The sequence below is a fragment of the Lacerta agilis genome, chromosome 1 (genome assembly GCF_009819535.1).
Source record: "Lacerta agilis isolate rLacAgi1 chromosome 1, rLacAgi1.pri, whole genome shotgun sequence".
In the NCBI taxonomy this organism is placed as follows: domain Eukaryota; kingdom Metazoa; phylum Chordata; class Lepidosauria; order Squamata; family Lacertidae; genus Lacerta; species Lacerta agilis.
This window is the reverse complement of record NC_046312.1, coordinates 66859919-66871954: the sequence shown is the minus strand read 5'-3', so window position 1 is coordinate 66871954 and position 12036 is coordinate 66859919. Positions and strand designations below refer to the sequence as shown.

General features: G+C 40.6%; 1 protein-coding gene across 4 annotated transcripts in view; it reads right to left on the bottom strand.

Annotated features, from left to right (window-relative positions):
- SBF2 (SET binding factor 2) overlaps nucleotides 1–12036 on the bottom strand; it is a 214641-nt gene that overhangs the window by 104659 nt on the left and 97946 nt on the right. For all 4 annotated transcript variants that reach the window (XM_033152645.1, XM_033152665.1, XM_033152673.1 and 1 more), the window contains exons 4-5: nucleotides 2657–2770; nucleotides 92–202 (exon numbers count right to left, since the gene is read on the bottom strand). In XM_033152645.1, the coding sequence (XP_033008536.1) occupies nucleotides 92–202; nucleotides 2657–2770 (225 nt within the window). The remainder of the gene's footprint in view (nucleotides 1–91; nucleotides 203–2656; nucleotides 2771–12036) is intronic.

The following is a 12036-nucleotide window of genomic DNA, read 5'->3' as shown; positions in this document are numbered from 1 at the left end:
TCCTCTATTAAATCAAAATATTTAAAGAATTTATTTTTTGCTTTCTTCATAAATCAAATTAGCTGAATAAATACCCTTTTTTCCTATTTACCTGTGACCCTCCAGCAGCAGGGACAAAGCACGAACAGAGATTTGCAATGATACTCTCCAGTGAAACATGCAGGTTGTCCACATACACAGTGTAGACCAAGCCAAGGCAAGCCTAAAACATGAAATAAAAACATATTACATTGCAACCTGGGGAAAAGATAATACTAATAATTATTGGAAAATATACATCTGTAGTATAAGGAATGCAATTTTGGAATATTTATACATGAAAAAAATATTTTGCTTAATTAAAGTGCAATGCTAAAATCTAAAGGTTCTGAGTTAGAACTATATAGCTTTATCAATTTCAGGCCTGGTTTTAGAACTGAAACCACCTTTGTAACCATGACTGGTTTTTATGAGCAGAGAGAAAAGAGAATGCAACCCTGTTGTTTTGCCTCTGCCTCTCAGCAGCTTTTGGTGCAAATGACCATGGTGTTCTTCTGGAGCAACTCAAGGAGATGGGAGTTGGTGGTAATGTGTTACATTAGTTCTGCTCTTACCTGCAGGGTTGCTTCCAGACAGTTCTAGGAGGTTGGTGCTTAGCACCATGACTCTTGGGCTGGGTCCCATAGGGCCGCTCCACAAGAGTCCATTCTGTTTCCTTTTTCTACTGAGCATCTATATTAAAGAGTTGGGAGCTCTCATCTGGGGATTAGAGCACAGTGTCAGCAGCATGCTGATGAACGCAGCTTTCTGCATTCCACTGAAATCAGGAAAGGCTGTGAAGATGTTGGACAAGTGTCTAGAGGTAGTGATGGACTGGATAGAGTCCAATAAACTCAGCTTAAATCCTGCTAAGATAAAAGTGTTTGGGGGGGTTCCTGTGTCTGGGAATTAGGTTATGATCTGTTCTGCGAGGTGACTGCACTCCTCTGTGAAGGAACAGGATCACAGTCTGGGCATACCCCTGGATTCCAACTTGTTACTAGAGTCTCAAGTGGCTTCTGTGGTTAGCAAAACTTATGCCCAGCTTATGATGGTATGCCATCTATGTCCATTCCTGGACAGCGATAGTTTTGTTCAGCTGTCCATGCTCTAGTGACCTCCGATTTGGGATACTATAATACGTAGGGTTAAAACCTTGAAGGAGGTCTGGAAGCTGTAGCTATTGAAGAATGTGGCTGCTAGGCTGGTAAGTGGGGTAGCCTGATAGGACCATATGTCACTGGTTTTGAAAACACTGCCCAGGTTACCAGTACCAGGCCTAATTCAAGACATCAGTGCTAGCATCTAAAGCCCTTAACAGCTTGAGACCCAAGTACCTAAAACAGGGTGTTTCATAATATGAGCCAACTCAAGACTGTATGGTTGGCAAATGAGCCTTGTTGGTACAGCTGTCACTGGGAGCTGCTCTGACCCATGGCACGGTCGTTTCAGTGGCAGTTCCCCATTTGTGGCCCTCCTGTCACCCTCATTACTGACTTGCAGGAGGAATTTGAAAACATTGCTGTTTACCCAGGCATTTGATGGCTGAAGGAAACTGTTCCTGGGACCCCTAAGATCAGTGGCTGAGTTTTATTATGGATGTCCTTGCCACCCTGGGTTCCTTCAGGAGGAAGAAGTTGAATGAATTAATGAATGAATGAATGAGGGGGGGAGAACTAATTTTTGGGTGGCATAAGTATAAGGAAGCCATTTTAAAGAAGTTGCTGTTTGTGTACCGCATAAGCGCCTCAGAAATAAAAGTTGCAGGCTGCAAGGCCAGCTCCTGCTGTGGCTTTCCAGAGTAAACCTAAGGACTGTAATTAAGAAACTCCATAGCTTGAGTTATCTAGAAGCTCAGTCTCAAAGTCGTGTGTAAGTAATAACATATTGGGCATAATAAAAAATACAGGCCTGTACTGCAAATTTTAAATAAAAACATTTTTATTAGTCTTGTGCCAAACATTTAACCATTTCATTTGGAGTGCAAAGAGTTTTGAGTGAGGCTGAAATATTTTCCCCACTTTGTTACCTAACCAGTTGCTTGTTTACTGAATCAGCTGTTGCATCAGAACCAACATTAAACTATGTAAGTGAATAAACTCAATTACTTTGACCAAACTAATTGCTCTGAAGTTTACATTTTTAGTTCTGTATGAGTAGCTAGAAGATTCCAGGGCTAGAACCAGTTTGCGGCAGCTGCCTGTGGTGAGCTGTCAGAACTGCAGCTTGGATTATCATCTGGACAGGAAGGCTATAAAGGCTTCCTTTTGTGGGATGGGACCTTGCCTGAGCAAGATGCTCTTTCTGGTTTTGATGCGTTCTTTGGCTTCAACTCCTCTCTTGGTCCCTTGGTTCCAATTCACAAGTGCAACTCTGACAGTTGCCTATGGCTTAGCCCTGACATTGGGCTGGGGTAACTAAATATTTATTTGGTGTATATGTGCTTTTGAATATAATACTTCTGTGAATAAAAAGTGCATAGCATTGATGTACCAGTGAAATATGATTTGTATAAAATGCAGGCTATTTCTCCTTGTGCTGTCTAAATTCTCATAACAGTGTAAATACTTGCCACTGTTACTTATCAAATATCCAACAAATTTGTACAATGGCACATTATAAATGACAGATTCTTTACCCTGAAAATTTCTGGATAATCTAATCTGGACACCAACACCAGGCTTTTGGGAGCAAATACTTCTGCAGGCTGGATCAAACCTGTCTCCTCCTCTCCTTCTGTTTCTCTTGATCCCTTTGAAAACAGACATACTTCAGTCAACAGATAAGATGGTGGTCACCTTTATGAAGAAATAGCATTTTTTTAAAATAAAACCCAAATTTTGGCTAGAAATTAAAATAAAATACAGCTTTTATGAAAACATTAGAACTTTAAAAGAACTACCATGCAATTTGTACCTCACGGTTCCGAAAATGGCTTATGGCAATAAGCAGATAAAATAGCTAAGCATAGTTTTTGCATAATAATAATAATAATAATATTTATTATTTGTACCCCGCCCATCTGGCTGGATTTCCCCAGCCACTCTGGGCGGCTTCCAACAGAAATCAAATACAAAAATATCAAACATTAAAAACTTCCCTAAAAAGGGCTGCCTTCAGGTTTTTTCTGAATGTCAGGTAGTTGTTTATTTCCCTGACCTGTGATGGGAGGGCGTTCCACAGGGCGGGCGCCACTACCGAGAAGGCCCTCTGCCTGGTTCCCTGTAGTTTTGCTTCTTGCAGTGAGGGAACCGACAGAAGGCCCTCGGCGCTGGATCTCAGTGTCCGGGCTGAATGATGGGGGTGGAGACGCTCCTTCAGGTATACAGGACCGAGGCCGTTTAGGGCTTTAAAGGTCAGCACCAACACTTTGAATTGTGCTCGGAAACGTACTGGGAGCCAATGCAGATCTCTCAGGACCGGTGTTATGTGGTCCCGGCGGCCACTCCCAGTCACCAGTCTAGCTGCCGCATTTTGGATTAATTGCAGTTTCCGGGTCACCTTCAAAGGTAGCCCCACATAGAGCGCATTGCAGTAGTCCAAGCGGGAGATAACCAGAGCATGCACCACCTTGGTGAGACAGTCCGCGGGCAGGTAGGGTCTCAGCCTGCGTACCAGGTGGAGCTGGTAGACAGCTGCCCTGGATACAGAATTAACCTGCGCTTCCATGGACAGCTGTGAGTCCAAAATGACTCCCAGGCTGCGCACCTGGTCCTTCAGGGGCACAGTTACCCCATTCAGGACCAGGGAATCCTCCACACCTGCCCTCCTCCTGTCCCCCAAAAACAGTACTTCTGTCTTGTCAGGATTCAACCTCAATCTGTTAGCCGCCATCCATCCTCCAACCGCCTCCAGGCACTCACACAGGACCTTCACGGCCTTCACTGGTTCTGATTTGAAAGAGAGGTAGAGCTGGGTATCATCTGCATACTGATGAACACCCAGCCCAAACCCCCTGATGATCTCTCCCAGCGGCTTCATATAGATATTAAAAAGCATGGGGGAGAGGACAGAACCCTGAGGCACCCCACAAGTGAGAGCCCAGGGGTCTGAACACTCATCCCCCACCACCACTTTCTGAACACGGCCCAGGAGGAAGGAGCGGAACCACTGTATAACAGTGCCTCCAGCTCCCAACCCCTCTAGCTGGTCTAGAAGGATGTTATGGTCGATGGTGTCAAAGGCCGCTGAGAGATCCAGCAGAACTAGGAAACAGCTCTCACCTTTGTCCCTAGCCCACCGGAGATCATCGACCAGCGCGACCAAGGCGGTTTCAGTCCCATGGCATAAAACACAGTGGGGAAACTTCTATGTTGAAAGCAAAAGCAACTCTGCTTCCTACACGTTAGTCAAAAGCTCCTCTTTGAAGCTATCTCAACATGGCACTTTTCAATAAAAGTGTGAACTCATGTGTGAACTTACGACATTTCTAATTCTACCCATAAATTTCATCCTACATCATGTCATTCAGTAGACAGAATGCCAAGGGCAGCAGAGAATCAAACCTCAATGGCCCACTGGGATTGGTTGGACTGGTCTCTCACTCATCACTACCCCAATCAGCTGTTGCTTCCTAGACAAAAGGACTGGGCAGGCCCAAAAAGCTGCAGGTAGGTGGTAAAAAAGAGATTGGCATTTCAAAACATGAGACCTGAGTTCTAGTTTTGCTGACTGTCTCAAAAGGTTCTACTACTGACCTCTGCAATTTTCATTCAAAATCATTATTTCTAGCAGTGTGACAGCAGCAAAACATGCTTTGGCTTGCACTGAATATGCCAGTTGTACCTGTTTGTAGCCTAGGAGTGGCAACCATTCTCAGGAGAAATCAAATACACATCAACTTGTTTCTTACTGTAGCTATCCTACTAGGAGAGGACACCAGGACCTACTATCCAAGCTAAAGGGCAGATTGTACTACTGGGCTATAGCAAAAGAGTACAAATGAAAAGGAAGTTTTTGTTCCTTCTACCTCACTGTTTACAATGCTCTGCTGCCTGTTGACTGGAGCTGTCCATGAATAATTAAGCTGAATAATGAATGTCACTGGCATACACATTTGCTGTTTCTGTGATGTTTTCTTTGAATATTAATTGTTGTTGGGTTGCTGTTGACATAGCAGCCTGTATTAGCTAAATTTAAGTTTCGACTTAATTTTTTTATTAATTTTTTTATTTAGTACAAATAGGATTTTTAAATTTGAAAACATTTTATTTTCAGGCCCTTGAATGATCACAGCAGGCCATATCTCTAAATCTGTATGAGAGACAGGGATTTTCTTTTCAAACTGTATGGCATGAAAAATAAAACAACCAAACATAGCAAGGACAAACAAAATAGAAAATTCTTTCCAGTAGCACCTTAGAGGCCAACTGAGTTTGTTCTTGGTATGAGCTTTCGTGTGCATGCACACGAAAGCTCATACCAAGAACAAACTCAGTTGGTCTCTAAGGTGCTACTGGAAAGAATTTTCTATTTTGTTTCGACTATGGCAGACCAACACGGCTACCCCCCTGTAATAGCAAGGACAGTTCACTTTTGTGTCAGAGTAAATGTATACATGTTTATCCTTTTTATTGGACCATAAAGTTATGGAAGAATGTACAAGTTGTTAAAATTACACTGAATGTCAGGCCAAACCCTGTTTTGTGTACCTCAGTTTGCTTATTCCCTTTTACTAATATGTTTGCTAATATGTTGGCAACTCCTTACCTATTTTGCACCTCTTCTTGTACAAAAGTATATCATCTTTTGTAAAGTCAACCATCATTATCCTTAACATACTGGTAAGGCCTATGAATGAACTGACCAACTTGAATCTAGTAGCTTTAAATAGGATACTTCTCAGTAGTGAAAACAAACAAACAAACAAAAATCCTTCCAGCAGCACCTTAGAGACCAACTAAGTTTGTTATTGGTATGAGCTTTCGTGTGCATGCACACTTCAGATATCTGAAGAAGTGTGCATGCACACGAAAGCTCATACCAATAACAAACGTAGTTGGTCTCTAAGGTGCTACTGGAAGGACATTTTTTATTTTTCCCCCCGACTATGGCAGACCAACACGGCTACCTACCTGTAACTAAATCTCAGTAGTGAACAAGACATAGAGCTCACCTACACTTCTGCTTTTCCTATACCTAGAAAGGACGGGTCTGACCGGTTTTTCGTTTGTCCCATGCTTTCTAGGCATGGGTCTGACTGGATTTGCCTTTGCCCCTCCATTTCCCCCTGGAAAACTTGTTCTTTAGCATTAAATCAAACAAATGGAAATCTGTGGAAAACCCAATTGCCACCTGTTCTGATTAAGTGCTAACTGCAGGTTTTCCTGGGGAAAAGTGGAGGGCCAAATGGAAGCTTCTGAATGCAAGCTAATCAAAGCTTATTAAGTCTTGTTGCCCTGAACTGTACAGTCATATCTCGTGTTGCGTACGTTCCGTGTTGCGTACGTTCGAGTTGCGTACATTCGAAACGCGGAAGTCCTCCACGGATCGTGTGGCGCATGGGTGTGCAGAAGTGCAAAAAAACGCAAACTTCCAGGTTTTTTCTTTTTTTGTGTGTGCGTTCACATTACGTACGCCTGGGTTATGTGGCGCGACCCGGAACGGATTGCATACGTAACACGGGGTACCACTGTATTTGGTATCGCAGTGACTAATATCCTTTTTACTTGTACTACGCTGTGCTACAGGACTGTCAGCTATTATCAGTGAAAAATACTTTCTAAAAATGGAAAAACATATTGCTGTGGGGACCACCAATACATTTTAAAATAATTCAAGAGCAAACACTGCACAATGCTGTCTAGCAGTGTTTACAGCAATGGATATGCCCGCAGTAAATCCTCAGAATATTTCTATTACCCAGTCTCAAAACCTTATTCAGATTTGACACATCAAATAGGTAAGATGAACTGATTCTTACAAGCAGACTTCGCTATAATTAGTACAGAGATAAGCTTTATACTACATTAGGAGAAAAAGAAAAAAGAGCTAGAAATAGCTAACAGAACCACAATTATTATTTATATTGCTAAAGTAAAATCTGACTTAATTCCAGTCATTCTCATTATTTGCTAAGTTACTTCTTTTTATAGAAAAGAGTTTTATATCTAGTAAAAATAGATAGTGGAAACAGTTGGAGATTACTATTTCACTTAAAGGGGAAAAACCAAACACCCTAACAATCACCTAAAACATTGTTTTCTTTTACTAAATCAAATTGTGAAAAACAGTCCACATGACTACGAAGGTGAATTTTGATAAGATTCTCTGGCACTGCAAGTTAGGATTGAGATCACACTGGGTTCTACTTGAGTTCTTTTGGTGAAATGCCAGTAGGTGGCACTGGAGATTCTTACAGCTAGTACTTCCAGGCTTTCTTCATATAGGGATGACCCATGACACATAGGAGTGGCTTGGAAGACTTTTAAATTCTGTTCAACTTAGTCATTTCTTTCAGCGGAGTAGTCCTACAAAAAACCATGCTATTTGAAGGTAAAACAAGCAGATTTGAAGGAACCGTACACTAATCTTCCATGTGCTGCATCATTTCCGATCTGTGTGGCACAACAAAATCAGTGAACCTTTGTTTCGCTACTAGCAGAAATTAAAAGTACCGTAATCTTCCTACAAACAACTTGTAACAGACAGTGTGAATAAGAAGAGCTGCATGACCTATACAACATTTGAATGAAAACTCTTGTATGGTTCAACAGGAATCTCTTCTCTGTCAAAAGTATATTTTGGATTTGAATGGGAAGATATGGAGGACATATTATTTTATCTTTGTCAGAGAGCAGAGAATGTAATCTGAACTGCAGTTTAATTGTAAATCAGGAAACAATCCCATGGAAAACAAGCCCTCCCCAGTGAACAGTGCCTTCTGCCTGTAGAGATTCAGCTTTCATGGATCAGAGGACCCTTTCAGATGTTTTTTTTTTCCATGCACCCTCTCTGTAGAATTACCTCCCCTCTGAACTAAAGCAAATGCTAACTCTGATGCCGTTCTGGTACTTCCTTTAAAAACACATTTATTTTCTCAGGTCTCTGTTACAAGTTAGTTGTATTGATTAATTTAACTCTGTCCTGGCTTAATGGCTGAGGCTTTTATTTTGTATTATAATTTACAGTGTGTGTGTGTTTTACTGTACACCACCTTGCAATTTTAAATGAAAGGTGGCATATTTATATATTCCAATAAATATTTAATAATGGGAAGAGAAAAAGACTTTAATGTCCATAATGTTTCCGATTTTTTAAGAAAAGGGCATCAAGCTAGTTTATGGAAATCCTGAAGGCATAGTTGCAAGAAAAGGTAAAGGTAAAGTAGCTAGGTCCAAATCTGAGAGAAAAGATTCATATTTTTCATTAAATTAAAACCAGTGGTTAAACACAAGTCTTATCGCCTGACACTGTTACGTAGTTTCCTAACAAAGCAATGTATCTCTTTGCAGACATTGCATATGGAGCCTATAAAGTTAACATCTGCACGTCTTACTGTTGCACATGTAAAATTATGTGTAGATATAATAAATCCTAATGTGTTCAGAAAATATTGTACGTTTATTGAATGTATGTTTATCTGTGTGGATTTGTACTAGCCTGGTTACATGCTGTTCTGCTTCTACATGGTATTTCTTGAAGTCTGAGCAACAGAACAAACCACGTGCTCAGCAAAAAATCAGAAGCAATTTGACAACTATTATATGGCTATGGTGCAACATGTCATCACTAAAGATAAGGTATTATAAATGGCTTTTTAAATGCAATTAGTTACATATTTTTGCATAAAAGGACAACTGCAAGAAATCTAGTTAAAGGAAGCCTAAACTTTTCAATTCACATTGAAAAGAGTGTCAGCATTCCCTAATTCCAGCATTTCAACCATGCTTACCCATGCAAAATTTCTATCACAGAATTCTCTTGCTGTGGGAAAAGTGAGATTTACCCAGATTTCTTCCTTCACAAAGAAATGAGCCAAATACATAGACAGATTTCATTACCTTACAAAATGCTAAGCAGAGGAGATGGCTACACTTCAAAAAGCTGTTAGTAAGCACTTTGTAGAACCAATTACAAAAGCCCATATATGGTAATTAAAGCAAACATTGCACAAAGTTTATACTAGCCACAATCAAAGCCAAAGAATGATACATGTTCTTTCATTTCCAACATTCCTGGCATTGTTTCACTAAGTGACACAATAAACTGTAGACAACGTTATGAGTTTCCAGGATTGTACACTCCCTTTTCCCTGCCAACTAATTTCTTCATATCTCTGATATGCTATTTACAGGATCATGCTTAATTACAAGTAGGAAGAAATGACAATGCACAAACTACAGTATTTATACAATTAGCATTATCCTCAAAGGTACAAAACATTACAACTTAAAACAAATTCCCCCTTTAATTTCTGGAAAATGTGCTCTGAAAATGTCCAAGACCAGTGACCTATTGATAATACAATCTCACTAAATCAGAACGGGCTTGTTCACATAGCACATTGCACCATAATTTTAAAGAAGTCTTCTCTTCTCACGAAGTGGCCAAAGTATTGGAGCCTCAGCTTCAGGATCTGTCTTGCCAGTGAGCACTCAGGGCTGATTTCCTTAAGAATGGATAGGTATGATCTTCTTGCAGACTCTCAAGAGTCTCCTTCAGGACCATAATTCAAAAGCATCAATTCTTCAGTGATCAGCCTTCTTTATGGTCCAGCTCTCACTTCCAAACATCACTAGAAGTACTGGGAAAACCATAGCTTTAACTATACGGACCTTTGTCGGCAAGTGGAAGATTGCAATGACAAACCTAGACAGCATCTTAAAAAGCAGAGACATCACCTTGCCGACAAAGGTCCATATAGTTAAAGCTATTGTTTTCTCAGTAGTGATATATGGTAGTGAGAGCTGGACCATAAAGAAGGCTGATTGCCAAAGAATTGATGCTTCTGAATTACGGTGCTGGAGGAGCCTCTTGAGAGTCTCATGGACTGCAAGAAGATCAAACCTATCCATTCTTAAGGAAATCAGCCCTGAATGCTCACTGGAAGGACAGATCATGAAGCTGAGGATCCAGTACTTTGACCACCTCATGAGAAGAGAAGACTCCCTGGAAAAGACCCTGATGTTGGGAAAGATTGAGGGCACAAGGAGAAGGGGACAACAGAGGATGAGATGGTTGGACAGTGTTCTCAAAGCTACCATTGTGAATTTGACCAAACTGCGGGAGGCAGTGGAAGACAGGAGTGCCTGGCATGCTCTGGTCCATGGAGTCACAAAGAGTTGGACACGACTAAATGGCTAAACAACAACAACATGATTTCATGTGAACAAGCAGTGCATTTGTGCATGCTGTTCAAAGGTTTCTGTGGTGCTCCTCTCCTGTTGCTGCTGCACCATGTACAAAAAGGGGGGGGGTCTAATTTGTCAGGTTGTCTGAACCCAGGTTCATGGTTTGTTTCTCTCCAAACAAACCACAAGCTCAATTTCATACACTTTGACAAGCAAAACTTGGGCTTCTTTTTCTGCAGCACTTTTCTGCTGTGAGCACTGGCAGCATTCTGTGGGTTCACAATAAACCATAGTTTGTTTTAATTATGGCTTAATGTGACATACAAATTGGGCCAGTGTATGTTCTCTCTTTATTATGTTTTGAATAATATTACATTAGAGAAATGTTTTTTAAAGCATTAACTACTAGAGGAATTTTGTTTCTGTAGAAACTACCAAGAAAGAGAAGGGAGAAGGAAGGATGCTGATTCACCAAAGAATGGCAGGCAAATTGCATTTTAGCATGGGATTTGGGAACATATTTTGCAATTCCTGTGCATCCTGGGTGAATAGTACTATTAATTATGTCTAAGATAAATGATAACCTCTTGCCTTTAACAGTCTCCAGCCAATATATCAGACCTGCTGCTAGGGAATTATTTTATCTCTGATTTAAGTTATAAATTTATCTTGGTGTTTATTGCCCTCTGTGTCACACTACTGAACACATAACTGTGGTGACTCCTTAAATTTCTGCATTCTAAAATACTCAATAGAACGGGATGTTCTGTGGTGGAAAAACCATGGAGATTACTTGAAATACTGTAGCTGTAGGGGGAGAACCATTAAAACATCTGGAAACCAATCCTTATGAGGAATGGCTGAGAGAGCTGGATAATTCTAGCTTAGAGAAGAGAAGACTGAGAGGTGATATGATAGACATATTCAAATATATGAAAGGCTGTGATATGGAAGATGGAACAAGCTTGTTTTCTGCAGCTCCAAAGGCTGGAATCCGAATCAATGGATTCAAATTACAAAAAAATGAGATTCCCACTTAAACATTAGGAAAAACTTTCTGATGGTAAAAGTTGTTCGACAGTGCGATGGAATACCTTGGAAGGTAGTGGACTTTCCTTCATTGGAAGGTTTTAAACAGAGGTTGGGATTCTTTAGTTGTGATTCCTGTATTGCAAGGGGTTGGACTAGATGACCCTTGTGGTCACATCCAACTCTACAATTCTATGATTATGGAATCTCAAAACAATTTACTTCAATTCAAGGTTTTGTAGATAAAATGAAGGAAAAATATTTTTCTACATCTGGAAAAAACCTACTTTAATTTTTCGGCACATAACAATAATTCCACATAACACATTTCTCATTTGTTCAAGCTGATTCTGCTGAACTTCTCCATTAGTACCAAAAATCACCTTCCCTAAATATTTTAGATTGAGGGAAGAGCATTATTTTTCAGATAGGCACATCTTTTAAAAAAATGAATACAGAGAGCTATCCTGTATTAGCATATGCCATGTATGAAGCCAATGAATTTGCAGTATACACCATCCAACTGATCCCCCGCCCACTTCCTCCAGTGGGAGCTTCTGCTCAATCAGAGTGCCTACTGTAAAGAACCACTCTCCTAGATCTGGCCAAAGGCCCATCAAGGCCAGCATTTTGTCTTCACAGTGGCCAACCAGATGTCTGTAGGAAAGTGTGCAAGCAGGTAATGAGCACAACAATG